The sequence below is a fragment of the Elgaria multicarinata genome, chromosome 6 (assembly GCF_023053635.1).
Source record: "Elgaria multicarinata webbii isolate HBS135686 ecotype San Diego chromosome 6, rElgMul1.1.pri, whole genome shotgun sequence".
Classification (NCBI taxonomy): domain Eukaryota; kingdom Metazoa; phylum Chordata; class Lepidosauria; order Squamata; family Anguidae; genus Elgaria; species Elgaria multicarinata.
Window position 1 is genome coordinate 22593267 of NC_086176.1, and position 27892 is coordinate 22621158.

The 27892-nt window shown below is 44.9% G+C and overlaps 1 protein-coding gene across 2 annotated transcripts in view; it reads right to left on the bottom strand.

Moving 5' to 3' along the window:
- Positions 1-27892, bottom strand: part of ABCA1 (ATP binding cassette subfamily A member 1) — a 141305-nt gene that overhangs the window by 10614 nt on the left and 102799 nt on the right. For both annotated transcript variants that reach the window (XM_063129135.1, XM_063129136.1), the window contains exons 21-43: positions 26083-26222; positions 24390-24527; positions 22777-22997; positions 21468-21540; positions 20310-20512; positions 19246-19294; positions 18794-18904; positions 17323-17471; positions 16262-16386; positions 15344-15442; positions 14519-14708; positions 13370-13464; positions 11893-11925; positions 9792-9897; positions 8841-8915; positions 7717-7886; positions 6759-6936; positions 5120-5235; positions 4883-5027; positions 4293-4416; positions 2686-2815; positions 1594-1714; positions 496-558 (exon numbers count right to left, since the gene is read on the bottom strand). In XM_063129135.1, the coding sequence (XP_062985205.1) occupies positions 496-558; positions 1594-1714; positions 2686-2815; positions 4293-4416; positions 4883-5027; positions 5120-5235; positions 6759-6936; positions 7717-7886; positions 8841-8915; positions 9792-9897; positions 11893-11925; positions 13370-13464; positions 14519-14708; positions 15344-15442; positions 16262-16386; positions 17323-17471; positions 18794-18904; positions 19246-19294; positions 20310-20512; positions 21468-21540; positions 22777-22997; positions 24390-24527; positions 26083-26222 (2854 nt within the window). The remainder of the gene's footprint in view (positions 1-495; positions 559-1593; positions 1715-2685; positions 2816-4292; positions 4417-4882; positions 5028-5119; positions 5236-6758; positions 6937-7716; positions 7887-8840; positions 8916-9791; positions 9898-11892; positions 11926-13369; positions 13465-14518; positions 14709-15343; positions 15443-16261; positions 16387-17322; positions 17472-18793; positions 18905-19245; positions 19295-20309; positions 20513-21467; positions 21541-22776; positions 22998-24389; positions 24528-26082; positions 26223-27892) is intronic.

Consider the following 27892-nt stretch of genomic DNA (forward strand, 5'->3'; position numbering starts at 1 on the left):
GGTATTGTGGTCCCAAGCCATGTAGGGCTTTATAGGTTAAAACCAGCACCTTGAGAAAGAAGTGTGTGTGTCTGTTTAAAAAATCCACCCAAAGAGGAAGGACAGCAAATGCCACTCCTCCTTGACTTTTTCCCTTCTAGCAGGCGTCTGGCAAGAAGTTTGATATCTCAGGCTCCAACCTGAGAGTGCTCTGAGTTCAACAGTAGGGTTGCCCAGTCTGGGTTATAAATGCCAGTGCGACTCATACCCAGGAGACCAAAGCAGGAAACATTAGAAGACGGATGTTTTATAGTATTTATAGCGACATCCATACAATGGTGGGATGCAGCATTTATCTGTGCTATGGAGTTAATTCCAGATCGCTAGTTCAATGTGAAAGCTAAGCTTTTCTTTTACTATAGTGAAGTACTTGAGCATTTCATCAGTTATCCAACTCTATACCTTCAGGCCTTGAGTAATATTTCTCTAATACACAGGAAGACTTGGAAGCTTTACCTCCCCAGGTGGAATTCCAACGCAGATCCTATCCACGGCAGGCTTTCGCTTCCTTCTGTATATCTGGAAAGTGGAACACAAATTAGCCCATAGCAGACAACCACGAAGCTTTACAGATTTGAACCTTTCCCCAAATTACCCAGGCAAAACGACTCCGCAGCAGGGCCTGTGGCTACAATTCAGTCCCTCTGAAGACCTCCAGATTTTGGTCTTGTTTGCAAATTTGGCAGCTACTTGCATGCAGATAAGTTAATACCGTATTTCTTCAATTCTAAGACGCACTTTTCCCCCCATATAAACATCTCTAAAAACGGGGTGCGTCTTAGAATCTCAGGCATGTCTTAGGGTTTTTTTTTCTGTTGGTGGTACTGAAATTAGGGTGCGTCTTACAATTGATGGCGTCTTACAATCGAAGAAATACGGTAAGCCCCTTTAGAAGAACCAGTCAGCTGCTCAATCAGTGCGTGAGCAAGGCTGCACCAAACAGCCTGCCCCAGATGTCATGCACCCTGGCTTGCCTCACTTTCTAGCATTTGAAAAACGTCCCATTTTCTGCCTCCCAAACCAACCAAGGAAGGGTTTTCCAGTTGGGTGCCACTACAGAGAAGGCCCACCATCTGGGTACTTCATGGCGACATTCTGTTCCTTTAGGAATGACCAGCAAGGCCTCCTCTATGGATCTTAAATGTCGCCTGGGAATGTGTAAGGGAAGGTGGTCGGCTAGGTGTCCTGGTCCCAAGTTCTTTGTAGAGTGTGGGGGAGGCATCCTGGGGCAGGATTAGTGGGTGTGGCCTTGCCCAGGTGTTGATGCCATGTGCGAGGGGTTCTTCTGATGTGGGTCACAGGGAATGTCAAAAGTGGAGAAGAGTATCAACAGTTGCAATCTCTTTTGCAGCTAGTGAATGCCTGAAAACATAGCCACGAGCTGCTAAATGCAGACAGTCTTTAACGGGCCGCGCTCCACAATTTCAGACGTTTCATCAGATGAAGGTTGCACAGCAGCAGCGTTAGCGGGATCGCTCCCCGTGCGTCAAGGGTAAGGTATGGTATTGAGAGGTGTGAAGTGTCAGGCTCCCATTATTTTGCTCCTTCTCTCACCTTGGTTAATTCCTTGATTTCTAAGATGTCGCTCTGCCCGCCACCGCCGAGGATCCTCTGCCTTTCTCTGTTCACATCCTCATCCTCTTCAGTCACGGGCAGAAGCTTGGCGTTTGCAGGCCTTTGAAAGATGGGGAGAGAGGAGGGGGGAGCAACATATTACACGGAAGAAGGTTTGGGCTACGTTTTCTTCTTTTTATCATCTTCCTCTCCTTTCTTTTTAAATCCCACCCTTTCCTTTTGCTTTGTTTCCCCCCTCTCTCTTTCTTTTAAAAAAATATAATACCATAATAGGCAGAATTAGTAGATGTGAAACGGTTGAATATGTAAGACCCACAACTTAATGCCCTGAAGGGAAAGGGGGATGGAAATTAGGAAGTGGAGGCTGATTGTTTTTTCTCTTGCACCATCAACTGTGTAATTGGAAAGGAGGGAGGGTTATTTTATTGGTAAAAACACTCTCAAAAACCTTTCAGTAAACCAGAAACACCCGATGGCCTTATAGGCCCCTTCCAACTCTACTATTCTATGATTCTATGTATTTAATTGTTTATTGTTGTTCCCCACCTCAATCAAAATGGAAAGGCGGACAAGAAATATTATTATTATTATTATTATTATTATTATTATTATTATTATTATTATTATTATTGATGCACTGAAACAGAGAGATCTGGGATCCCAATGCGCAGGTGGAGCACCCAGTCACCCAAGTTTGAAATACCCCTTGGCGAAAGGCCAGCTCAACGCACACTCTAGAGCAGCCTTCCTCAACCTGGGGCGCTCCAGATGTGTTGGACTGCATCTCCCAGAATGCCCCAGCCAGCTGGCTGGGGCATTCTGGGAGATGCAGTCCAACACATCTGGAGCGCCCCAGGTTGAGGAAGGCTGCTCTAGAGATTAACGTACCATCTAGTGGGCCGTTTCACACATGTTGCAGACTTCACTTTCAAAGGCGGGTGGGTGAGTTCTCTGGACTCCTCCTTCCCCCATGTGATTTAAATCTCATGCCTCTCAGCCCCCTCTCCTCAAAATCTCTGCGTGGCCTAACTCAAGTTGGGGATTCCGTTGTCGTCACAGAGTCCATCTTACCTGGGTTTGATAAAGAACCTGTACTGGATAAGCACTGTGATGAGGAAGAAGACGGCACCTTCCACGGCCATGGCAAAAAGGTTCCGGCCCACCAGATTCCAGGAGAGAGGAGAGACAAAGTGGTTCTCGCCTAATTGGGAAGAGCAAAGGCACTCACACAGCTGCCAGGGACCACCAGAACGATTCTCAACTGCATGCCATAAGCTATTATATATTAAACACTGCATTGGGCAGGATCTACACTCCAGCTTTAAAACAGTTTATAACAGTTTTGACAACCATTGGGGTCCATGACACACTCCATAGACAGTTTTCAAAATGTTTTCAAAGTGTTTTATCTTGCGTGGTGTAGATCTGGCCTTGGTTTTATTTAGATATATCTATATATCTATAGATATATAGATATATAGATATCTATCTCCAACGTTCAACCCAAAGGAGGCGCAATTTAAATGGCCAGCAAGCCTGATGAAAAACCACCCTTTTCCAGAGTTATTTACATGCACGGGCCCTGAGCATTTTTGGATCAGTTGGCACATTTGGAATTTTGACAGTGGTGTGAGCCCTCTCACAAAATGGCTGACATGGGGACTGTCCGTTCATAACATGGCTGCCTTGGTGAGTGTGGCCAATCACAAAAAAGCACTCTCCTGAAACCAAAGATAGATGGCGCTAGAGGGCAGCACTTCACTTTACAATATGCCAGCCTTCCAGTTAAACAAGTAACTAAAAATAATCTTAAAAAATAAAAGTTAAATTGGGGTGCGGGGACAGGGAGACTGGTGGGAGCCAAGATGTTTGCCACAGAATATATACTTGGGAGTCATTCCTAGATGCTAAATAAGCATATGAGACATGGGTTTGCAAACCTAACTTTGTTCCCGCTTTTTGACATTTTGCATTTTCAAGTATACCTTGAAATGTCTTAGATGAATACCTAAAAAATTGTAATTCGTGGTTTGGTTCTCGTATTCTGATCTTCCCTTTCCTAAAACACATACAATAATTTTAAAAGCAAGTTTCTAGCCCCTGTGGTTGCAAAGGTATGCTTGGATATGAGGGCAATGCCTGCGGAAATCTCAGAAGCCAAACAAGTGCTCGAAGAAGATTTGCAGTGGCTAAGGATGGAGAGCTGTACAATTCCTTTCCCCGCCCCATGACTAGCACATTTAAGACAAGCTATGCAAAGCAGTAAGAACGGCAGAATAAATGAGTATACAAACCCACTCAGTTTGCCTAATCTCTACAGGTTGTAGAATCCAGCTTTTCTTGGTGCAAAATTTGGACGGTCTGAATGCCGAATTATCATTGTTTTAGCAGAGAGTAAAACAGAGCCCTGATTTGATCAATCAGAAGTTCAAATCCATGCGCTGTTGTAGGGTTTTGGATGGCTTGTTACTCATGGCAACAAACTATCATGCCTGAGTTTGCACAGTACAATAAGTTGCACTTCTGAGGGTAATAATGTTAATCCCCGCATCATGCGACCGGCACACACTGGTGGTTGACAAGCCACTGTGCCCTGCCCACGTACCTCACAGCCCCAGTCCTCACATTCCAGGTCAATGCCACTAGATCCCATGCTGAGTGAGCAACATCTCACTTACCAAACCTCTCCAGGGCATCTGCCATCGCCTGATTTTTCACCATGTCAATCAAGCCACGGCCCAGACAGAAGTGGGGGAAGATGAGGAACACCGACTTCAGGATGTCATTGATGTTGTTCAGCTTCTAAAGACACAAAACCAGTGGCAGTCAGCGGCTTGGATGTTTACAAAGAGGGACGCAGATGCCCAAAAGGCGAGGGATCTCAAAACATATGCAGAAAGAGTTAGACACACATCAAATAAAATCAAGGGTTTGAAAGATCAACCAACAGGTTAAACGCTCATCTGTCTGACTTCAAAGGGAGTCAGTTGACTTTAAGCTAAAAATGTAATATTTTTAGAGCAACGAGGCTGATCTGGAAAAGCCCTCCCTAAATTCAGCCCATATGTACCTTTAGGCAAGATTGTGCTACTGGAATAAACCAGGAAAACTAAGCAAAATTTTGCAAGTGTGTCTGGTTTCTTATTTTACCCAAATTTGATGTTTCTGTGCTGCAATCCAAAAGTCCGAGAGTCAACTCACATCAAATAGTACCAAACAAGGAAGCAAAACTACTTGCTAATGCTAGCTGTAGCAGACAAGAACTCACATTGCTGGTGAAAAGCTCAAGGACAAAAGTGGCCACGCTCCCATTGATACCAATGAAGAGGTTCACGCTGGTCAGCACCACGTACGCCGTACTGGGGATCTTGAACACAAAGGATGCTGGGTACATAAGAGGTGTGATGGACCACCTGGCAAACAGAAAGGATGTGGCGTTAAGGAGCCTCATTCCTACATCTTGATTGGTCCCCAGCACCTGAGCCAACAGGTGTGCCTTCCTTACCCATAGAGCAAGAGGAGAAGAGCCAATACGGGCAGGTTGGTTGAGGACACGTAGGATTTCTGCTGGAAGCAGATGAAGATGATAATGACCAAGGTAGCTGGAACAACGTAGTTGCACTGCGTGAAGAAAAAGGAAGAAGAAGAAAAGATTCAGAAGAGCTCTGAGTTAGAGGAGCTCAAATTATCACCCTATTAAATTAGATAAGGCAGGATTTCTCATTCTTGTCACCCTGAAGTCACGAAACAAACAAATTAGAGCTGCCCTGCCTGTAACTGCAATGGGACAAAGATGGCAAGGCGGAAAGAATTTGCTCTCATCCTTATCACAACAGGGCCACATACATCAACAGAAAAATGAAGGACAGTCTGATGTTCTTTAGAACCCCCCCAAATGCTCACTTGGCCTTTCATCACTCCCATTTTTAAAATTAGATCAAAACCCAAAAGTTGCACTCAAAGAAAAAGTTAATATAGTACATTTCAAGTGTTCACATTCAAAGCACCTCATGCATCATCTTAGCAGTGGTTATATCAGCCCTGAAACGTATTACCATTACCCGTGCAGAGCTGATCATTACTCTATTCGAACTGCTGAAGACAACTAAGAGTCCAAACAAGTTCAGTGAATACAGGGATGGTACATATATAGGAGTTTGTGTCTCGGAACAAACTAAGTCTTAAGAAATTTGTAATACTTTAGCTGCGTTATTTCATGGCGTTGGCCTGTTCAGAACACGCTAAGCCATGGTTAAGCTGCTAATCCTTTTGTTATATAGCCCCCACGATTAGTAATGGTTCACACAACACACTAAGTCATGGGTCCTGCTAAGCCATAACGTTTAGCTCAAAACACTTAGCCATCATAGTTTAGTGCGTTGTCTGAACAGACCCTACGTGTGTTACATTGGGTGGAGAATTGTGTTGCACTGCAACTCCTATCAGCCCCAGCCAGCATGCCCAAAGCTTAGGAATGATTGGAGTTGTAGTCCAATATTAATCAGGAGGGCCACAGGTTCCCCACCTCTGTGTTAAATGCTCTTCATGAATTATCCATATTTAAAAGGATTTTATTTTATTTTTAGCTTTGTTTGTTTTTGGATTACAGGGAGCTTTGAACAGGGAGCCTCTTAGCTCACAGCTCATGCTTTTAACCATCTTGCAATAGCAGCTCTGAATTATGCCATCACTGCAGCCTGGTCTTGCGCAGAGCTGGCTGTGCCAAAGGCCACTGAAACCAATCTGGCTGTTGCGCACCCAGGATGCCGAGGATTGCAGCCTTAAGCAAACGCTTCCAATATTACCTTATTTGCATCATTTGTTATGGGCACATGTTTTGTAATTTCTTGGCCACAGATAAACCCAGTGTGTGCTGCAGCATCCTTGACTGCGTTCACATATATGGAAAACTGCCAACCATCCTTAGGAACATGGGACACAGGTGAGCGGCTTCACGCAAAGGGAGCTTGTACCCTTGAACTACCTTTTGCTATTTCTGGTGAGGGCTGGTATTAACCTTGTGTGTGTAAAAGAGTGTAAAAAAAAGCACAAGGGATGCATTCCAGTTCCAATGCCTGCTGGAATATGTGTGGCCTCTGGGGTCAAAAGGAGAAAGAAAAAAAAAGAAACGGATACTGTCGTACCATATCCCACGCAAAGTTTGCCAGCCAGTAGATAAATGGCTTCACGCCACTGATGAACTGCAGGTGCTTGGCCTTGCTGACTCGTTCCTGGATCAAGAAAACCACAAAGCTGGCCGGAACAAAGGACATGGCAAAGATGACGCAGATGGAGATCAAAACATCCACTGATGTAGTCATCCTGAGCAAAGAGGAACATTGCAGGGTGAAGAATTGGCTTTTGGCTTGAACAGGCATATAATAATCTATCACTTTGCATGTAGGCTCAACTACATAATAATAATAATAATAATAATAATAATAATAATAATAATAATAATAATAATAATAATAAACAATTTCTTACCCACCTCTCCCTCTGGATCGAGGCGGGTAACAACATTAGATACAAAAATACCATAAAATGCATAAGACTGATTAAAAACATATAAAATTGATGTAATATTAAAATAACAGTCGGACATCTTAAAATTAATCTGGCAGGCCTGTTGGAAGAGATCAGTCTTTATGGCTTAAGAAAGTGTTTAAGAAAGACTACTAAGTTGATGAATCTCTCCCGGCAGGCCATTCCACAATCTGGGAGTGGCAAAAGAGAAGGTCCTCTGCGTAATGGTTGTCAGTCTTGTGGCCCTCCTGATGTTTTGTCCTACAACTCCCATCAGGCCCAGTTAGTATAGCCAACGATGAGGGATCATGGGAATTGTAGGCCAACATCACCTGGAGGACCACACATTCCCCATCCCTTCTCTAGGGCATCAAAATAAAATAAATAAAAATCCACCCCAAATTAGAGTGCCAGTAGAAAGAGGCCAGTTTGAACTGAAGTCCTGGCTTATATCCCCAGAACCACAGTAACAGAAACTGCAGGCCTGACTCTGTTGGGATGCCAAGAGGTCCAGGCCCCATCCCATTTCCCATGTTGCCCCCCTCCTCCCTTTCTACAGCCCATGTCAGGACATACAAGGCAACTTCAGAGAGCTGTTGCTTGGTGAGGTTCAGCGGGTGGTTGTAGGCCGTGATGCCGTAGGTGCTGGGATCCTCTCCATTCTGCAGGTTGGCCCGGAGGATGGCATTGTTCATCACATTGAGGAAGGAGGTGACCGCATGCCAGCCTTTGTTATTGAACCACACCTGAAAAGAGAACGCGCTGGCATGAATGGGGAGGAGCGCCAGTCACTGGGGAGGAGCTCTTAAACCTAGGAATCACATTATTCCGCCACGCCCGCCCCCCCTGGCGTGGAACACACACACACACACACACACACACACACACACACACACACACACACAGGGTTACTATGAGCCGGGCCGTTTCTTTTTCTAAACTAATTACAAAGATAATTTCAAAAGCTGGGCGGGTGAATACGGGTGCTTGCAAAACACAGATGGGCAATTCATCAACCATCCTGCTATCTGGACACTTGCCCCGTGCACAGAAGACAGCGCATGTGCTGCAAAAATAAATAAATCTATTCATTAAAATAATTAAATTATCTAAGTCACAATGATCAAGAAATCTAATTAAATAATTAAAAGCATGCATGATCCCAGCTGCGGAGGAGACTGTGGTAACTCTGTCCGTGCAATTCTATGCGCATCTACTCAGAAGTAAGCCCCTCAGTGCACAATGGGGGCCTACTCCCTGGTAAGTGTGTTTAAGATGGTTGTTTGTGTGATTTACTACTCTGGCTTTGCTTCCCTCCAATCAGCCTTTGCTGGGCGTAGTTACTTCTGCTTTCAGTGCAATGGGAACAGGCAATCAGTCACAATAGCGAAACACAACAGAACTAGCCCATCCTCAGAGGAGGCTGCCCGCTACAAATCTGTGTGAGTCACTGCTCTGGGCTTGCCTTCTAAGCCTTCTCAGATCAGTAGCTCATGCAGAATACAGATGGCAGGGTCCCTCTGAGGTTGGACGCTCTTACACAAGAAAAGGCAACCTTTTAGGATTCCATATGTAGTTTTATTTTTATTTTTGACAAAATGCCTTTGCAGTCAAAAGTCTGGGAAACTCTGCTGCAGCCATTCAAGGTTCCTGGAGAACTTGGATCTGGCTACCCAAGCACAGCAATGAGGTGGACATACCTTTACATTATCCTGTGTGTCCATGCCCTTCATGAAGCTCCCCAAACTGTTAAGAAAGCGTTCTCCAGAGCTCCCCTAAAAAATAAAATAAAGATAAAAGGTTGAAATATACTTGTGTTAGGTCACTTAGGCCACAATCCTATACCCACTTACTTGGGTGTAAGTGCCATTGAAGTCAATGAGACTTCTGAATAGACATGTGTAGGATTATGCTGTTATCTACTTGGTTACCCATTTATTTTATTCTAGAATTCCTTCCTGCCAAATTCCAAGGGCTTCATCACACCAGCGTTATACTGTGCAATCACTGCGAATTGTGTGCAAAGGACTCTGAAGTTTTCCAGTTTATAATCTGCTTTGACTGTGAAGTGCTCCCAGGCATCCTGCTTTAATTCTGCTTCAAAGGCAAAAGACCCGACCTATTTTGCTACTAGTTTTGGAGCGAATCATTTGCTGTTTTCCGAGCGGCTACTGGGGGCGCAGGAGCAGAATTTGATACTTTTAGGCATTCAAATTAAACAAATGCTTACATCTGCGTATGTTTTAAAGATACAGAAATCAAAATTGGCACAGTAATAGATATTAAGGAGAGCTTTAAGCATACCAAATTTGAATCGGATTGGGTCATCCGTTGATTTTTAATGATTTTATTTTTACATTTCCCCCTTAAACCCTTATCCTGGTATGCAAAGGATCTTAGGAGCGCTGCTGCCCAGGGTTTGATTTAGCTAGCAACAAGAACAACGCCGACAGCTTAACGCTGTAGGGGATAATTCGAGGGAAACAGGTACGTGAGATGAAGCTACAAGAGATCAGGGCCTCCTTACTACACACGCGGATCACCTGTATTCCAGATGAAGTAGCAAAGCACAGTCACCAAATATTCCCTAATATCGTAACCATCCTGGGGGATGTCATTGACTCTTGCAAAGAAATCTCTTAGCAGCTTACCTTGGCTATTTCCAAGATTTTCTTCACTTGCTTGATGGCATCGTTAACTTCTTCACGTCGAGGAAGCACAAGGGAGCTGCTGGCTCCCAACGAAAAGCCCCCATACCTATGAAAAACAGCCCAGAGTCTTGTGTCACCTTAAAGACTACAAACTTACTCTCGCATCAGCTTTTGTGGACTAAAGCCCACTTCATCAGATGCATGGAATATTATGGAGAGTTTGAGTTTTTTATACAGTACATACGTTGGGGGTGGGGTAGAATTGTGAACTGTGAAGTCACAGTGAATCAGAGTGTTTTATGAACACATTAAAAACACTGTTAAAGGACATTTTGTGTGTGTGTGTGTGTGTGTGTGTGTGTGTGTGTGTGTGTGTGTGTATGGTTTTCCCCCTGTTAAAGGAGCATTGCCTCCCTCCCCCCACAGTTATTTCAGGCTTGCAATTCTGGTCTGCTGCCTAACGAAAAGGGATTACATCGTTGGGCTGCACAGATCTTTGGTGCCTCATACTGAGCAAGAAAATGAAATAATCATGCACTCTGCAATCTCTGACAAATACACACAGGCTTATTTATACAAACACAGAGTCAGAAGACTGATTGGTGACAGATGATGATGATGATGATGATGATGATATCATCATCATCATCATCATTTCTATCCCGCCTTTTTTCCTCCAAGGAACCCAAGGTGGCATACATAATCCTCCTCCTCTCCATGTTATCCTCGCAACAACAACCCTGTGAGGTAGGTTGGGCTGAGAGTCTGTGACTGGCCCAAAGTCACCCAGTGGGTTTCCATGGCTGAGTGGGGATTAGAACCCGCATCGCCCGACTCGCAGTCCAACACCTTAGCCACTACACCACACTACGCCACTACATTCCCATCACATGTGCACATAGTGGAGGAAGAAATGCCACCCGTTACACACCACACTGTTTTCTTTCATGGAAGAGAGAACTGAGTACAAAAATGGTCTTGTACGAAACGCTTAGGCATCCTTTTGTCCGTTGGGTCTACTATGGGGGCACACAACGAAACAGAGCACCAGGGGTTGGTTCTAGTATCTGCCTTTCACCAGTGGAAGGGACCTTCCTTGACAGGAAGGGCTTGGCTTGCGGGAGCTTCTTCCTTCCCCACACAACACAGCTCACCCCATTCAGCAGCATCCCTTGACTCTCTGGCCCAGTTTACATGGAACGAGAAACCACTGTGAGAGAATTTCCCCATGGGGGCGCCATTTTGAATATTCAGGGCACGGCATGGGCACACAGTAGCTTGCCATTCTGTGTGAAGCCAGCAACGGTGGGTTGTTGGGGTGCTTGACAAGCCACCCGCAACACTAAAATAGCCCCTGAGTTCTGGGTGGCTTGTCAAGGACGCCAACAACCCACCTTTGCTGGGTTCACATGTAACAAGAAGCCACAGCAGCGGGGGCTTGAGTCACCAACCTGGTGCCCTCCGGCACTGCAACCCACCATGTCCAATATGTGGGCTTAATAATGAGCCATGGTGGGCTGTGGTGATCATGCGAATCGTGTCCCTGTGTAGCGTTTTCAGGGGGCTGGAGGGGCTGCTGTGGGAAGGAGTTGGAAGGAAGTCCATTTCCACCAACACCGTTGATCCAGCTTAAATCTGGATCCAACCAAACATAGTTTTTGTAGTATGATAGCTATCCATAATAAATAATGGTATTAGCCGCTTCACACATTCAGGTTCCCAATGCTTGTGTGAATATAATAGAATCATAGAACAGTACAGTTGGAAGGGGCATATAAAGCCATCGAATCCAACCCCATGTTGTGCAAGAATGGACTTGAACTGCCAGTCCTGTCTGGTTATTATTTCTCTTGCACGTGTACATACAAAGTCAGCGGTTCATACATGCCACTGGCCTGTATCATCCCCACCCCTTGCCCATGCTCGGCTACATGACATTATTCGGTGAAAAACGACAACGTGAAGAATGACCTAACGATAGGAACCAGGCTGGAAAGTTCTAAAACCTATTGCAGATGTGAGTATTATCCTGAAGGAGACATGATTGAAACACATGAGGATAAAACGGCCTCACAAAAGACAAAAAGAATGGTGCTCTTACCTGAATTCATTCACCCAGAGCCTATTCTTCAAACTGTAGGTGCAAAAAATAAGAAAAGTGCTTGTTATAGTAGGCACACCCTTTATAAGAGACAGCTACATTCGGAGTGACACACAGTGATAAATACATTTGAAAATGGGGGTTCTTTCCTAGGGAGAAGGGCTGGTGGGCTTCCATTACATTCAGCTGCAGCTTAACATTCAGTTGGGCCCTTTAGGGTATCTCTTTTAAGAGCTTTTACGACTCCCAGGGAATCCTGAGAATTGTTAGATTTGTGGGTTGCCAGGTGAATGGTGGGCTGATAGTGAATTTCCAGCACCTCAGTATAGTGCAGTACCCAGGATTATTTGGAAGAAACAGGATTGTTAAACGAATATAAACCAGACAGAAGTTTGTAGAGGAAATAGAGATTATGTCTCTCGTCCAAAGCATAGTGGACCAGATGGAAGGACAGTAATCATCTTCCACTGTGCCTTTGATGAGAACTGTTTTTGAGACACAATTCAGAGGTGGCACATCACACGATATGTGAAAATGGGACTTGAAAGAGGCTTAAATGGTTGCCAACAAGTCTAAGGTGAAGGTACAATGTGCACGCAAAGGGGGGAAAGGTAAAATCACTTCCAGCCCAGTCCTATGCATGTCTACCTGGAAGTAAAGACCCATTGACTTCAATGGGGCTTCATCAGTTCAAAGGAGAGGAGATGCTGGCATGGGAAGGAGCCATATACAACCTGGGACTTCTAATGTTATTTTCATTGTGTGGGGGAAAGAGCCCTGCTGCAGCCTCTTACATGCCCTGAAGGCCAAGATCCATAATAATAATAATAATAATAATAATAATAATAATAATAATAATAATAATAATAATTTCTTTTTGTGTGTGAAAAATGCTGGATTAGATCCTGTAGCTTTAATGCTATACCTGTGCACAATTCCAAGACACCAAGCCTCATTTAAATTCCACTTAAAACCATAGCTCCAGTTTCTAAAGAGTAAGAATGAAATGTCGCAGCAACGGAGGAAGAATCATAGAATAGTAGGGTTGGAAGGGGCCTATAAGGCCATCGAGTCCAACCCCCTGCTCAATGCAGGAATCCACCCTACAGCATCCCCGACAGATGGCTGTCCAGCTGCCTCTTGAAGGCCTCTAGTGTGGGAGAGCCCACAACCTCCCGAGGTAACTGATTCCATTGTCATACTGCTCTAACAATCAGGAGGTTTCTCGTGATGTCCAGCCGGAATCTGGCTTCCTGTAACTTGAGCCCATTATTCCGTGTCCTGTACTCTGGGATGATCAAGAAGAGATCCTGGCCCTCCTTTGTGTGACAACCTTTCAAGTATTTGAAGAGTGCTATCATGTCTCCCCTCAAACTTCTCTTCTCCAGGCTAAACTTGCCCAGTTCTTTCAGTCTCTCTTCATAGGGCTTTGTTTCCAGACCCCTGATAAAGACAGACAGTGCAAGCAGCAAGGTACCTTTTCCTAATGGTCGGTGCATAGGTTTTCACCAGGTAATCAGAAATGTTGCGCCCCGTCAGGTTCTGCAGGATGTCTGTGGTGTTCTGCACTCTCTGTGGCCGTTTGGGGGGACAGCGGGAGAGAAGACGCCCAAAAGACAAATCAAGGATATTATTAATAGTGAAATACCTTTAATGCCATTTGTTATTCATTCAGGCTACCTGAAATATAATCTTATGAAAAGTCACAGAGCGTTGGTGGAAAGGTGGATAGAATTTTATCAGCTAACAACTGGAAAAACAAGACACTACTTATAATGGGGGGCGGGGACACAAACAAGCAGATTGCGGCATATTTGAATAAACAACACATTTTAGGAGTCGACTGGAAGAATTGGTTTTTGTGGGAGATTCAGTGTAGTTACAACAATGGTGACTCTTTATTTATGTAATTCTGGAACAAGACAAGATCCAGTGAGAAGCCTAGATACATCAGTTGCTGGGGAACATGGGTGGAAGGGTGCTATTGCACCACGTCCTCTTGTGGGTCCCTGGTCAACAGCTGGTTGGCCACTGTGGTGTTGTTTGCCAGACTGAATCTTCATGAGATGCCAGCCTATTTTAGGACAAAAGTGGGAACAGTGTTCTGGACTAGATGGACCCGTGGTCTGGTCCAGCATGGCTCTTCTTAGGTTCTTATGGTAAGCTATAATCTATAGTAGGTGTGTGGAAATCTGGTCGTTGGATTCGAATACTTGAATCTCGAAAGACATTTTATGACAGATCTACCATTTTATGATGGATCCGCCATTTTCATGCAGAGACCTAGGCCCCCATACAGCCTACAACTCCCAGCATGCAGTGCCTTGAAGGGCCCCCAGGAACAGAGGCCTCCACCACCATCAGATCGCCACACTCCTCCGCTGATCTTGGCGTTTCTTTTTTGTACAGATTATAATCAGTTGTATTTGTGCATACAAATATATAGCATGCTTCTATCTAATCCACCTACCTAATCTACCATATGTATTGATCTAACCTATCTATCCATCTACAGAATGTCTGAGTTGCCTGCCCTGCTTTATAAGTATTGACGGAAGGTCAGTCTAAAGAGTGAACCCCCTTCTACGTGCTCCAGAATTGCAAAAGCAAACAGAGTTTCCTGTACCTGGGGAGGAGGCAAACCGCCAGCCCCGGGAGGACACAGAGGAAGCATCATCTTTATGTTCTCGCTGCTACAGATGCAACACGGGGAGGGGTTCTCCATAGTCCAATTGCCGTTTTGAAAGATTTCCCTGTCTGCCTCGGTCAACTGATCAGTGCTCCAGTCCCCGTTCTTCACAGAGCAAGGAGTACCACTGCACAAAGGAAAGAAGAAGAAGAAGAAGAAGAAGAAGAAGAAGAAGAAGAAGAAACAAAGAGAGAAGAACATCAACACCTTTCAGAAACTCTATTGCCCATCAGGACAGCAGGGTTCAGGAGCATCGTGTCCTATCGCCTATTACGCACGCGAAAAATGTGTGGTCAGTCAAACGGTTCCATTTAGAACAAGTTGCACTGGAAGCAGATTTCAGGTGTGAGAGATCACTCAATTCATAACCTTCAGCTACAGAGTCATGTGTCAAAAACAGCCACAAACTGGCTATGTGTTAATCGGTGTCCGGCAGGTATGTACTGAAGAAGCCCTGTCCTGGAAAGCATATTCAACAACTCTTCTGGCTGCTGAGATTTCACCAGATTTGCCCAGGCACTTTCAAGCACGGCGTTACAACCGTCAGTTGCAAGCTGAGATTTTTAGAGCCACATTCTGCAGGCAATAGCCCATTCTGCAGCTCCCACAAAGCTGCAGATGCAAAGCCCTGTACACATTTTCCAAGAGATCCGCTATAGATTCCAATGCCATCTAAAAGCAGTATTAATTGTCTTAGGTCGGCTGTGTTCTCCACTACCACCCATTCACTTTTCACAAGAGTTTTGCAAAGCTTCCACTTACGGGATGGAGTAATTTTTCATGCAGCGCGTCCCAAAGCCGGGTTGATCGAGGAGAGCATTCAACAGCTCCTGAGCGCTGGTGTCTTCTGGACCGTCATTGCTGTGGATGTATCAAAAGGACACAATCAGGCCTCTGGGCTAATTGGCAGGCAGAGCAAAACTGCAAAGCGCCAAGGCAGGGGAACAGAGAAGGGTTCAAGAAGAAAGAGGAGGAGGAGGAGGAGGAGAAGAAGAAGACGCCATTTGCCTCAAGCAACTGTATGCACACATAACACTGTGTGCATCAACATGCATTTCTGCATTCTAGAACAACCCTGATCAATGTATTCCACCCCTATGTGCGCACGCATGCACGCATGCACACACACACACACAAACTCAACTCAGAAGTCTAGCAAGAATCCCCATAAATATTATCTTCTATATTAACAGTTTGGCAATATTTATCTTAACCTCTAAAGTTGATCCTTGTTTTTCCCTGATTTAGAGGACTTGTTTTCCCATTAGAGCCTCGCTATGCATTAAAGCAGACTTCCCCAACCTGGCACCTTCCATGCTGGCTGGGGGATGCTGGGAATTGTAGTCCAATACATCTGGAGGGCACCAGGTTGGGGAAGGCTGTAAGATTGCCTTCTTTGCCTGAAAGGACATCTATTAGAAGCAAGTCTCTTTCTGCAGTGGCATCTCATCTGACGGATGCCCCCCTCTCTCTCCCGCCCCAGAAGACCATGGAACAATTTTCCTATTCGCATTTCGGAACCACGTTAAGTCTTTCTGTTTTCAACAACATTCTTAGGATAATGTCTGCTTCTTCTGTGCTGCCTCATGGGCTGATTTCATTCAATTGGACTTCTTAAATATATTTTGAGCTCCCATCACCCCCGCTGAGTGAGTTTTCACCCCATGGAATAATATGTACCTGATAAACGTGAATTGGTCATCATACATCCACGGTTGCAATTCCAGGTTGGGATATTTCCCAAAGGGGGGTACGATCAAACTGAACAAGAGAGCAATGCAAACGAAGACCGCTGGGAGAATGATCTGAAATCACAGAAGAGAAGTCGTCTTCAGATGTTCTGAGAAATATAACGATGCCCAATAAAGATGCCCCCACCCTCACCTAGCTATGAAAATAGGCGCCCAGTTCTAAGCCCTCCTAGAAGCAGGGCACCACCGGCAGAATCCACTCGAAATGTGGGCTTCTTTAACTGCGCTCCCCTCTAGTGGCAATGAGGCTGAACCTTGCCAATGCAAAAGATATACAAGAAAAAGCGAAAATCCTTCCAAAGTGCATTGGAAATCACGCAAATCTCAGCACTGAAACATGTCAACGTTCACTCCATTTTCCAAACGTAGAGGTCAAAATTCATGATCAACATTTGAAATTGGCCTGTTTAGCTTGGCTAAATGACTGGAGTTCATTTCCAAACACGAAATTTTGTTGCCAAATCAGCGGTCAGATACAGTTAAATACTATCTGCTATTGCATGACAGCTAATTGGATACTGTCAGATACAGATGACTAAAGTCTTACAGGGGACAGATAGATAGAATTTACATTGATGATTAAAAACACTGGCTATTCCTTAAATTACTTTCACGGTTTTCACGCGTGAAGCTTAAATGCCACTGAACCTGTTCCACACTATTTATGGGGAACGTGTAGTCAATGGGTTGCATCCACTGTCAGTCTTAACTTAGGCCCCATTCATTCCAATTGGTCTACTCTAAGTAGGATCAACATTGGATACAATACATTGTCCATGAAGAATTGGAGGAGGAATTACATACTGATTTAAGGAAAGCCTTGTGTGAAAACAACCTGGTTGAATGTTTTGGTCTGGCCTTAAGATAAAGCTTGCTTGCAGACAGAACCAGCCTCAAACGATGCATTTAACAAACAGAGATGAGAGGCAGCTTTTGAGATGCCAACAGAACACCAACCCTGAAAGTTTTAGCAATCAGAACTCATCTCACCTGAGCAAAAAAGCCCTTTCTGCTGCGCTTGGCAATAAGCAGTCTTTTCCAGAGCAGAGCCACAAACTGCTGCTTGGTGAGCTTCCACCCTGTCACCTGGCTGGATCCTTTTCCATCCATCCCACTCAGCAGGTCAGTTTCTCGGGATTCTGCAGGTACACAGTGGCAGTTCATGAGACGTTTGCCCCTCTCACCCAAGGTAGGATGTGGTCTCCGATTTCAGCAAATGTGGGAAAGGGTACGAACATGCTGACAGAGAGGCATCAGTTACGTCACTCCACCCAAAAGCCTTACAGCTTTCAGACTCAAAAGACATGTTTGCTTCTTTTGCTCTTGGTGTCACCTATGAGGGATAGTAAGATCATGGCCAATGGGCCAATCTGTAGCAGCCCATCCACACAGAGATGTTGGAGAAACCAGCAGCAGATTAAAATGATTTCAGATTTCCATGAATCTGACCTGCAGGTTTTCCACGGACTGGCTTTTTCCAAGTCATGTGTGTAGTTGGCAGGGTAAGAAGGCACCACTGTGCAGGTGCGGATTGAAAGACTAGCTCTGGTGCCGATAAAAGCGATTAAAATCTTTAATAATTCTTGTCTTTAATAAATCTATTAAAGATTTTAATCACTTTTATCGGCACCAGAGCTAAGGGGAATCCACACGTCGTACTGAGGCCGCTTCCATGCAGTCCCAGTGCACCCCGAAAACGATAGTGTAGCTTGCCTGTAAAAGAGACGAGGAAGAGGTGTCCTTGTCGCCGCCGCCGCCACCCACCTCCCTCCTCGCCAGTCTGCGAGGAAAGCTCGGCGGAAGAAGGTGGGGTGGAGAGTGGAAGAAGCTCTCCACCCCGCCTTCTTCTGCCGAGCTCTCTGAGCCAGCCGGCGAGGGGGGTGGTGGGTGGCGGCGCCGGCAAGGACACCTCTTCCTCGTCTCTTTTACAGGCAAGCTACACGATCGTTTTCGAGGTGCACTGGGGCCGCATGGAAGCAGCCTCAGTACGACGTGTGGATTCCCCCCTAGTCTCTCAACCCGCGCCTTTTTCCAAGTCACATGGATTCTGTGGACTTGCAGACCAGTTTCTCACTTTTGCTGGGGGATTAGCACAAATTTGCATGAACTAATATGCATGCGCACATGTACCCATTAGCAGTAATGCACACTTGCGCAGATGCAGAATTTCATTCTGCTTGCATTAAGGCATATTAGCGCAAGTCAAATTGATTTCTGGTTTAAAAAAATCAGATTGCGTCAATGAGAAGACAATGACACAAAAGATACCCAAGAATCTGTAAAACACAGACGGAGCAGATTTAATAAAATTTACACATCCCTACATTCACACACGCAAGTCTTCACTTGGTAATGTGATCACTGAGTCACAACTGTATTGGTCCATTAAATATAATATACGTTTTACAATCATGTTTCACTGAAGGCAGACAAATAGACACCGACGCTTTTCATCTTTTACCTGGATCTATGTCGGAATCATTGGGGTCAAGGGTATCATCTTCTGTGACTCGACGAAGGCAGCTTTGCCTGTCTCCAAAGACACGGTTTCTTCTGGCAGGCAATGTGCCGTCTGCAAAGAAAAGCGCAAGTTAATTCACCGAGGTTTGCCAGAATCGGTCCACCATCAACTCCACTTTCTTCTATCCTGATTGGAGAACCGCTATTAACGAAGTTGCTTACATATTCATCGGTCCCATCACACAAAGAGTTCCCATAGGAGTGCCACACACTCCTGGAGGCCGTTGTTCCTGGCATGGATTTGCCCTAGGCTTGGGCTGATCCGCGTGGGGAAACGATTTCAAACAGGCTGGCCATACATGAAATGCTGCCATGCTGAAATGCTTCCCCTGCACCACCACCCCAGCCTCCACATAGGGGGTCCAAAAATGACACTGCAAACATCATGTTTACCTGAGGTCTCTGCATCCACACCACTGTCCTCTGCTACTTTGAGAAAGATCTGAAAGACAGAAATGTTCAAATTACAGTAAGCTGTTTTGCCTATCTTCACAGTTCTATATTACTCTCTCACCCCGAATGTCATAGCATGCCGAAAGAGAACACAATTTCGGAGCCAGGTGAATTAAAGCATTAGTTAAATACTATCTGCTATTGCATGACAGCTAATTGGATACCGTCAAATACAGATGACTATGACTGTGGAAAGTCTTACAGGGGACAGAGAGATCCAGGAGAAATAAAAGGAAGGACTTCTTCACACAGCGCATAGTTAAATTATGGAAGTCACTACTGCAAGATGTAGTGATGGCCACCAATCTGGATGGCTTCAAAAGGGGGTTCGATCAATTCCTGGAGGCAAAGGCTATCAATGGCTACTAACCCTGATGGTTGTGTGCTATCTCCAGTATTCGAGGCAGTATGCCTGTGTGCCACAGCTGCTGGGGAACATGGGTGGGAGGGTGCTGTTGCACCATGTCCTGCTTGTTCATCCCTAACCGATGGCTGGTTGGCCACTGTGTGAACAGAGTGCTGGACTGGATGGACCCTTGGTCTGATCCAGCATCAGGGCACTTCTTATGTTCCAAACCTGGGACCTTCTGCATGTGCTCTATCATGCTGAGCTATGGCTCCTACCCAAGGCAGGGATACCCTTTACCTGTGGGTATCCCTGAGTTCACAGACTGCACTTCAGAGCCCTATACGTCTAGATACACATGTGCAGCAGGGCCACCTGAGTTTGATAAAGAAGCCCCCCTCCCACACCATATGGCAAGTCAATATTATACCATTTTGAGACAATCTTTGCGATGCAAGGTGTGGACGTATGAGGCTTATGTTCAAAAAGAAGCGGAAAGACCCTCTGCACGTATGCAAGCTCAAGCGTGCATGGAAGATGAGTCCCTGAAGTACGGCTAATTGCACGATCCCAACAGCTAGGCACCCAAACATACAGCACCCGCACGCTTCCAGAATGGTTTCTATTCCTTCCCTAAAAAGGGTTTTGGTTCACAGACCTCTTCCAGAGTCGTCTCAGAAATGCCGTAGCTGGAAATCCCCAGGTCAGAGAGGCGGTCGTCGATCTCATGAAACAGCTCCACAAAAGCTCCATCTCTCGCTGCTTCGTAGGGCAAGACGTAGCTCAGCTCGTGGCCGATGTCCTCCACCAGCCTCGCTTCGGGGACGTGCTTCATGATGAGATTGGAAATCGCAGACACATCTGGAAGAAGCAAGCCACCATCAGATTCCTCTAGTGCTGGCGGTTTGCTTTGCAAACAGTAAGGTGATATTTTTAATGACTGAAGTGCCTATTTCTCTGGGCATTGTACTGAGGTGAGAGAAGATCAGGATTCTCCATTAATTCCAAAGCAATGGAATGTATAGAAACAGAACATAGGCTCCAGACTTTGCTTCCTGTGAACAGGAGTCCCCTTCCATCTGCAGAAAGCTTCTGTTCCAGCAGAGGAATCCCACTGGTTGAATGATGAGCATGTCTTTAAACCTATTTCCCCTCACCCTGAAGCTTTCTGCGTTCCTCAAAAATGTTCTGGAGGGCTGGGAGACACTCTGGAGTAACGGGGGACATGGTGCTGAGGGCTGCAGTTGGAGGGTGAAATTACCAAAAGTTACCTCCCTGCCTTTCTTCCATGGGAGCAGGGCTGGCCCAAGAAATTCGCCTTCCTGAAGCAAGAACAAAATGGGGCCCCTCCCATTCCAACTGGATTGGTAGATGAACCTGTCTTCAACACTTATGATTGGACAGCATCCTCCCCTGCAGTTGAAGGCAGCAGGCCATCTTAGGGCACACAGAGCAAATGCCATGGTACACAGGTCTTTACTCCAACACCTGCCCAGCATTTGTCACCTGAAGCAGCTGTCTCACTCTGCCTAATGATAGGGCCAGCCCTGCATAGGAATGTTCTCAGCAGAACTCCATTCAGGGGATGTCACTGCTGGCAGACGCTCAGTCTGAATTCAACCCACTGTACCCAGACCATATCACCTACTTATCATTACTGCAAGCATTGGGGTTAAGGGGAACATGACAAGCATTTAAACTGTCCCCAAATACCAACACAACTGAGGATTGAAAGGTCACACTCCAGCAATAAACTACAAATGTGCGTGAGCACAAGAAGCCACCTGATTGCGTGGTAGTTTTCCAAAGCCCTCACCTATTGTCAGGGTGTCGCTTTCATGGTCACTGCCAAGCCCAGCATCGGAGCTACTCTGGGACACGCTGTCATCCTAGTTGCAAAAGAAAGGGTGATCCAGTTATCATTTCCTATCTGAATAAAGTCTGGATTAAAAAAAAAATAACGAAAAGAAGATTGCAATTCTCTTTTAAAAAGAAACACAGCAGGAAACTGATTTCTAAGGAATTCTACTGTGCCTCTAAGGCTGTGGTTTTGTTCTTAGCCAGAGTCAATGCATGTGACTGAAACGCCAGCCTTCTTTTTCAATCCATGCAGACTGCGGCACAGGACGTACGCATGAGCAAACTTCCAGTTTCCCAACAAGACTTCCCCCTCCTTTTCTCTCCCCCCTCAAAATCTGCTCTGGAGGGGTTGCCCAACCCTCTAGAACAGATTTTGTGGGCCTTTTGGCTGGAAATTAGCTGTTACATCAGCAGGAGGGTTTAACTGGTTACATCCAGGGATATATAGATTTTGTAAAATCTGTTCCATCTGCATTTCACGGACTGCTAGGTGCCTTTTGTTCCTAGTCTGCTTATTGATGCAATCTGATTTTTTCCAATTCCTGAATTTGCGCAAATTTGCACTTGCGAAAATGCGCAAATCCCCTCAAATGTGTGTTTTTATGCTTTAGTTAATGGGAGTAATGTGCATTTTTGGCTAGTGGTTTTTTTAAAAAATTATTTTATGTAAAATTAAAAAATGGTATTTGAACACACAGCAAATACCGTGTATTTGCCCAGGAAGCACTAGGGATTGGAGGTGGGCCTCCTACTGGGATATGGAGGCCTGGGCCTTGGCAGCTACCCAAGAACATCAATCTCTGTCCTGTATTTATGCAGCCACTCCGAGTTCAGGCTCTACATATCATGAAAGAGGAAGGCATCAGTGACCTGCAATCTGGTTCCATCTTATCAAGCACACAAAAGATATCATAAGAGGCATCATCTGAAGAGGCTCAAAGAGGAGCGAACTCTTTTCAAGAAATCGCAGCCAAAGCTGGGCTTCAAATCTCGGTATTTTTATGATCTCAAAAGGAATGCAAATTTCCCTTTCAATGGCTTAAGTATATCTTTGTGGAAAAGAAGAAATGTAGCTAAGTGAAGTTGTGTCAGGACCCCAAATGAAAGTGTCTCTTGTAACTCCATTCTATTATCAAGCTGGACTCTTTCTGGCCTAAAGGAAGACAAGGTCATTGGACTTGAGAAGCCCACCAGTCTCCCCATTTAGGGTTTGTTTGTTTTTTAAAAGAAGGGAACAAGGCAGACAGCGCTTTGGAAAGTGGTACCTTTTTCAGGTAAGACACTGTGCTGCTGCTGTTTCTGCAGGAACTCAGTGAAGAATCCACATCCTTCTTGACTAAAGTCAGATAATAGCCTGTCCCCAGCTGGGTTTTCAGGAACAGTGAAGATCCAACACAGCACAGTTTGCCATGAGATATGATGGCGATTCGGTCTCCGAGAATGTCCGCCTCGTCCATGTGATGTGTCGACAGAATGATGGTGCGGCCTAAAAAACAAGACGAGAACATGCCATAGTGATCATGAACCTCTATGTTTTCCCTAAGAGGGAAAATACTAGCTTAGGGAGGAGTGATTTCCATCAGGAAAACAGCATGGGAGGAAAGGGTTAATCAGGGCTGGCCCTATCATGAGGCAGAGTGAGGTGGTTGTCTCAAGTGGTAGACGCTGGAAGAAAGCAGCAAAGAGTTGGAGGAGAAAGCTTTAAATTTAGCCAGGAGGGAATTGTGTACCATCTTGGCGAGAATTTCTATAGGACAGTTCTTTTATGTTGGTACACAAAGAACTGGACATTTCTCCAAGATTGTTTGCCAGTCTTCTTTCTCCAGTTCCATTTTTGGATCTGTTTTCCAACTGAATACATGTAAGCCAATTTGAAGGAACACCTCCCCTCTAGCAGGATACAATAAATGTCTGATAGCAGCACCCTTAGATCTTGCAAAATATGCAGAGATCCTGTCCTGGCCATCAATTCATCAAGCAATCGCTCGATATTCTGGACAGTTTATCAGCAATAAGAAAGGGACCCCACTGGAAGTACTGAAACCATTTTCATTTCAAGGCCGGGTGTTTGTCTCTTGAATATTGAAATGTATAAATGCCCCTAAGAGCAGAAGAACAGAAGAAGTGCCATGCCGGATCAGACCAAGGGTCCATCTAGTCCAGCACTCTGTTCACACAGTGGCCAACCAGCCATCGGCCAGGGACCGACAAGGCAGGACATGGTGCGACAGCATCCTCCCACCCATGTTCACCAACAACTGGTGCACACAGGCATACTGCCTCGAATACTGGAGATAGCACACAACCATCAGGGCTAGTAGCCATTGATAGCCTTTGCCTCCAGGAGTTTATCCAACCCCCTTTTAAAGCCATCCAGATTGGTGGCCATCACTACATCTTGTGATTGCCACCTAAGCCCCACAAAGCCTGCAGAGTTACCTCGTTTTAAGGCTGTGCTCGGAGAAAGGTGTGGTCTAAGAATGAATTATTGGCAATGTTTTTAGACTGCTTCTCATTTCAAACAAATCCCAAAGTGGTTTACAAGAGAATGAAAAGCAATACAAAACCAATAAATGAAAACCACACCTACACACAATGGCATTATGAAGTTAGTACAACACTATCTCACTGTGGGAGGAAAGCCAACACAAATGCACTGAGCTCAGAATTGTTGGCCCTGACAGGGAAGCGGCTCTTGGGGGTTTCAGAAAAGCATCTTCCGCCGCCCTGGGGTTGAACCTGGGACCTTCTGCACGCAAAGCATTTGTGCTCTTCCACTGAGCTGTGGCTGCTCCCTACATATCCATTCCCCTTTCGGCACAATCATACAGCACAGATGCAACTTTTTCACTGGTCCGCAAGAGGAAAGGTGAAGTACCTTCGCGATATTTCAGAAGGAGCTCCCAGATCCCTCTGCGAGAATACGGATCGACGCCAGCCGTGGGCTCATCCAGAATGACGACTTTAGAGCCACCTACGAAGGCCAGAGCTATCGAGAGCTTCCTCTGCATGCCGCCTAGGAAGCAAAGTCAGACAGAATTAATCTAATGTAACCTATGATCCGTAGGCGCCTGCAAACGTGCTGCTGTGCACTTGAGTGAATGACTGCAGGGCTGGAAGGGAGGGCTTTGAGGTCTTTGCTTCCAGAGTAGGAACTGGATTACTCATGACCTGATGATTCACAATTATCATTTGATGCTGCAATGCCTTCAGGAAGGAACTGATTAATGTGAGTGAAGGGAATAGCAGGGGCGGACTGGTCTATAATCTCTACTAGTGGATCATTCAATGAAAAGACCAATTCTGTGTGTCATGTTGAGGAGGAGGAGGAGGAGGAGGAGGAGGAATTATTAGTATTAGTGTTAGTATTAGTATTACAAGTAAGGGATTATTAGGAAAACGACTGAAAATAAAGCATCCCAAATATCCAAGTGTTTTGGAGACAAGCTAAAAAGGATACAAACTGAGTAATTTTTGACCCAAGAGGAAATATTTTTTTAAAAAATTTCAGCATAATGACTATACATCAAGCAATGGCTTCTCATTTAGTAACAGCAGCACAGATTAATAACAATAATTTAAAAAGAAGTAACTATGAGGAGTGCAAAAAAAGAGAGAGGCTACTTTAAAAGGAAAGTATTATAGAGGTACAGTGCTCTCCTCCAGTATCACAACTTTTAAACATTTAAAAACAACCCCTTCTGGTCATCATTATTAAATATCTAGCTAAAATGGTGGGGCATGGAGAGGGGATTTTATTTATTATTTGAAAAAGAGAGAGAGAGAGAGAGCATTATGGCATTATAGGAGTATAGCATATCTCTATAACACTAAAATAGGGCAGTAAATGGAAAGGGTTTTTCTCCCCCTAATAGTTAACAAAATTTATTTTATTATTTATTTATTTATTGCATTTCTATACCATGCCATAATTGCATTATGGCATTATAGGGTATAGCGCTATAACACTCATTTAAAATGTATGGCCTGGTTCAGACAACAGGCTAAACCATGCTGCTTAAGCACAAAATGGTTTATGGAATGCATTAAGGTCAATGCATTCCATTAACCATTTTGTGCTTGAGCAGCATAGTTTAGCATGTTGTCTGAACCAGGCCTATGTGTATTTATGTTAGGGTGGCCATATGAAAAGGAGGACGGGCCTCCTGTATTTTTCACAGTTGTATAGAAAAGGGAATTTTAGCAGGTGTCATTTATATAGATGGAGAACCTGATGAAATTCCCTCTTCATCACAACAATTAAAGCTGCAGGAGCCCTGCCCTCTTTTGTATCTGGTCTATACTAGATACATACGTTTGTGTGTATAGGTTCAGCTGCGTGATAGGTCACTACTCATGTCAAAACCACACCCTTTAAAAACAACCAAAGTGTTAAAGGCACTGATATAGACAGAACACAGTGGGCTGCACACATACAACATGCTCAAAATTGAAAGTCCATTGCAATTCTCCTTGTAGCAGGCCTTGGGCTGATCCAGAAGTCCCCTTCTTACAGCTATGCAGGTTGTATAGTAAACTTAATAGCATATGGCTGAATAAATGAAAGTTACCGGAGAGTTGACTTGTCTTCGTTTTGAGTTTGTGGGGCAAGCCAACGTCTGTGGCCATCTGCTCCATTTCCTTTTTCACCAACGTCTCCGACAGCCCCTTCAGGCGTGCGTAAAACCAAATGTGCTCCTCCACTGTCAACCTAGGTGGGGGCGAGGGGAGAACGGTCACAATTTTGGTTAAAAAAAGGGGGGATAATATTGTCGATGCCTCGTGCTTTATTTTTAAGTTGCAAATGTGGTCAGAAAAATATATTTTCCGATGCTGAGGGCCAAAACAGACAAGATACGCAGGAATATTCTACCAGGTCAAACTCTTTTTGTCCATTTAGCCCAGTGTGGTCTCCTCTGGCTGGCAGTGGCTTTCCAAGATCTCAGGTAGAAAAGTGTCCTTCCTATCACCTGATACCTGGTCTTTTAATGTGGAGATGCCAAGGATTGAAGCTGGTACCTTCTGCATGCAAAGCACTTAATCAAAAGTTTAAGTTTTGTTGTGTGTGTTTGCAGAGGAAAGACAGCAGGAGGCATTGCTACACCCTTTTCCCTCCAAGTTGTTTTTCTACTCAGAATCAAATCCCGAAGCTGCTTCCTCCCATCTAATAATAATAATAATAATAATAATAATAATAATAATAATAATAGTTACCCGCCTCTCCCTCTGGAACAAAGCGGGGTACAACACAAATGCAAACACCATAAAATACATATAATTGATTAAAACATATAAAACTAATATATTATTAAAAGCAGCACATTATTAAGAGGCATCTTAAAATTCAACTGGGTAGGCCTGCCAGAAGAGATCAGTCTTTACGGCCTTCTTAAATTCAGAAAGACTGTTAAGTTGGTGGATCTCTCCCGGCAGGCCATTCCACAGTCTGGGAGCGGCAGAAGAGAAGGTCCTCTGGGTAATGGTTGTCAGCCTAGTTTTTGGCTGACTGAAGTAAATTCTTCCCAGAGGACCTGAGTGTGTGGGGCGGATTCTATGGGAGAAGGCAATCCTGCAGGTAACTTGGACCCAAACCATGTAGGGCTTTAAAGGTAATAGGAAAGGAAAGGAACCTCTCATGCAAGCACTGAGTCATTACTGACTCTTGGAGGGACGCCAGGTTTCGCTGACGTTTTCTTGGCAGGCCTTATATAGTGGGGTGGTTTGCCGTTGCCTTCCCCAGCCGTTATTACCTTTCCCCCAGCTAGCTGGGTACTCATTTTACCGACCTCAGGAGGATGGAAGGCTGAGTTGACCCAAGCCGGCTGCCTGAAACCAGCTTCTGCTGGGATCGAACTCAGGCCGTGGGGAGAGTTTCAGCTGCAGAAACTGCTGCTTTACCGCTCTGCCTGGAAACTAAGTGGCAGCCAGTGAAGTGATTTTAAAGTTGGTGGCAAAGCGGCCTGAAGGAAAGACCATTCTAAACAGAAAAGTAGGTAAGAGGGGGAAATGAGGGTTAAATCTCTCCCCCTCCTTCCTCAGCCTCCATCCCAAGTTGCTTATGGGTTTTTTTTAAAAAAAAAAGAGGCAGGGGAAATATCCAGAAAACTGCATATCATGTCTAGTTTAGAGCTAATTTTATCTGTTTTTAAAGAATGTATGAGTGGTGGTGGTGATACTTTTCAGCATCCTAGTTCTGGCATCTTAAATCTGAATGAATTTTCAACAGTGAGTTGGGGGATAGAAAACAGGCCCTTTTAGTCAACTTGCATCCTCCAAATAGAGGGTACCTCTCTTCACTACACCACTTGCTGAAAAACTTGACCTTAATCTGGGGTCATTTGTTTATGGAGCTCGTGTGTATGGACCCCAACAACAACGAAT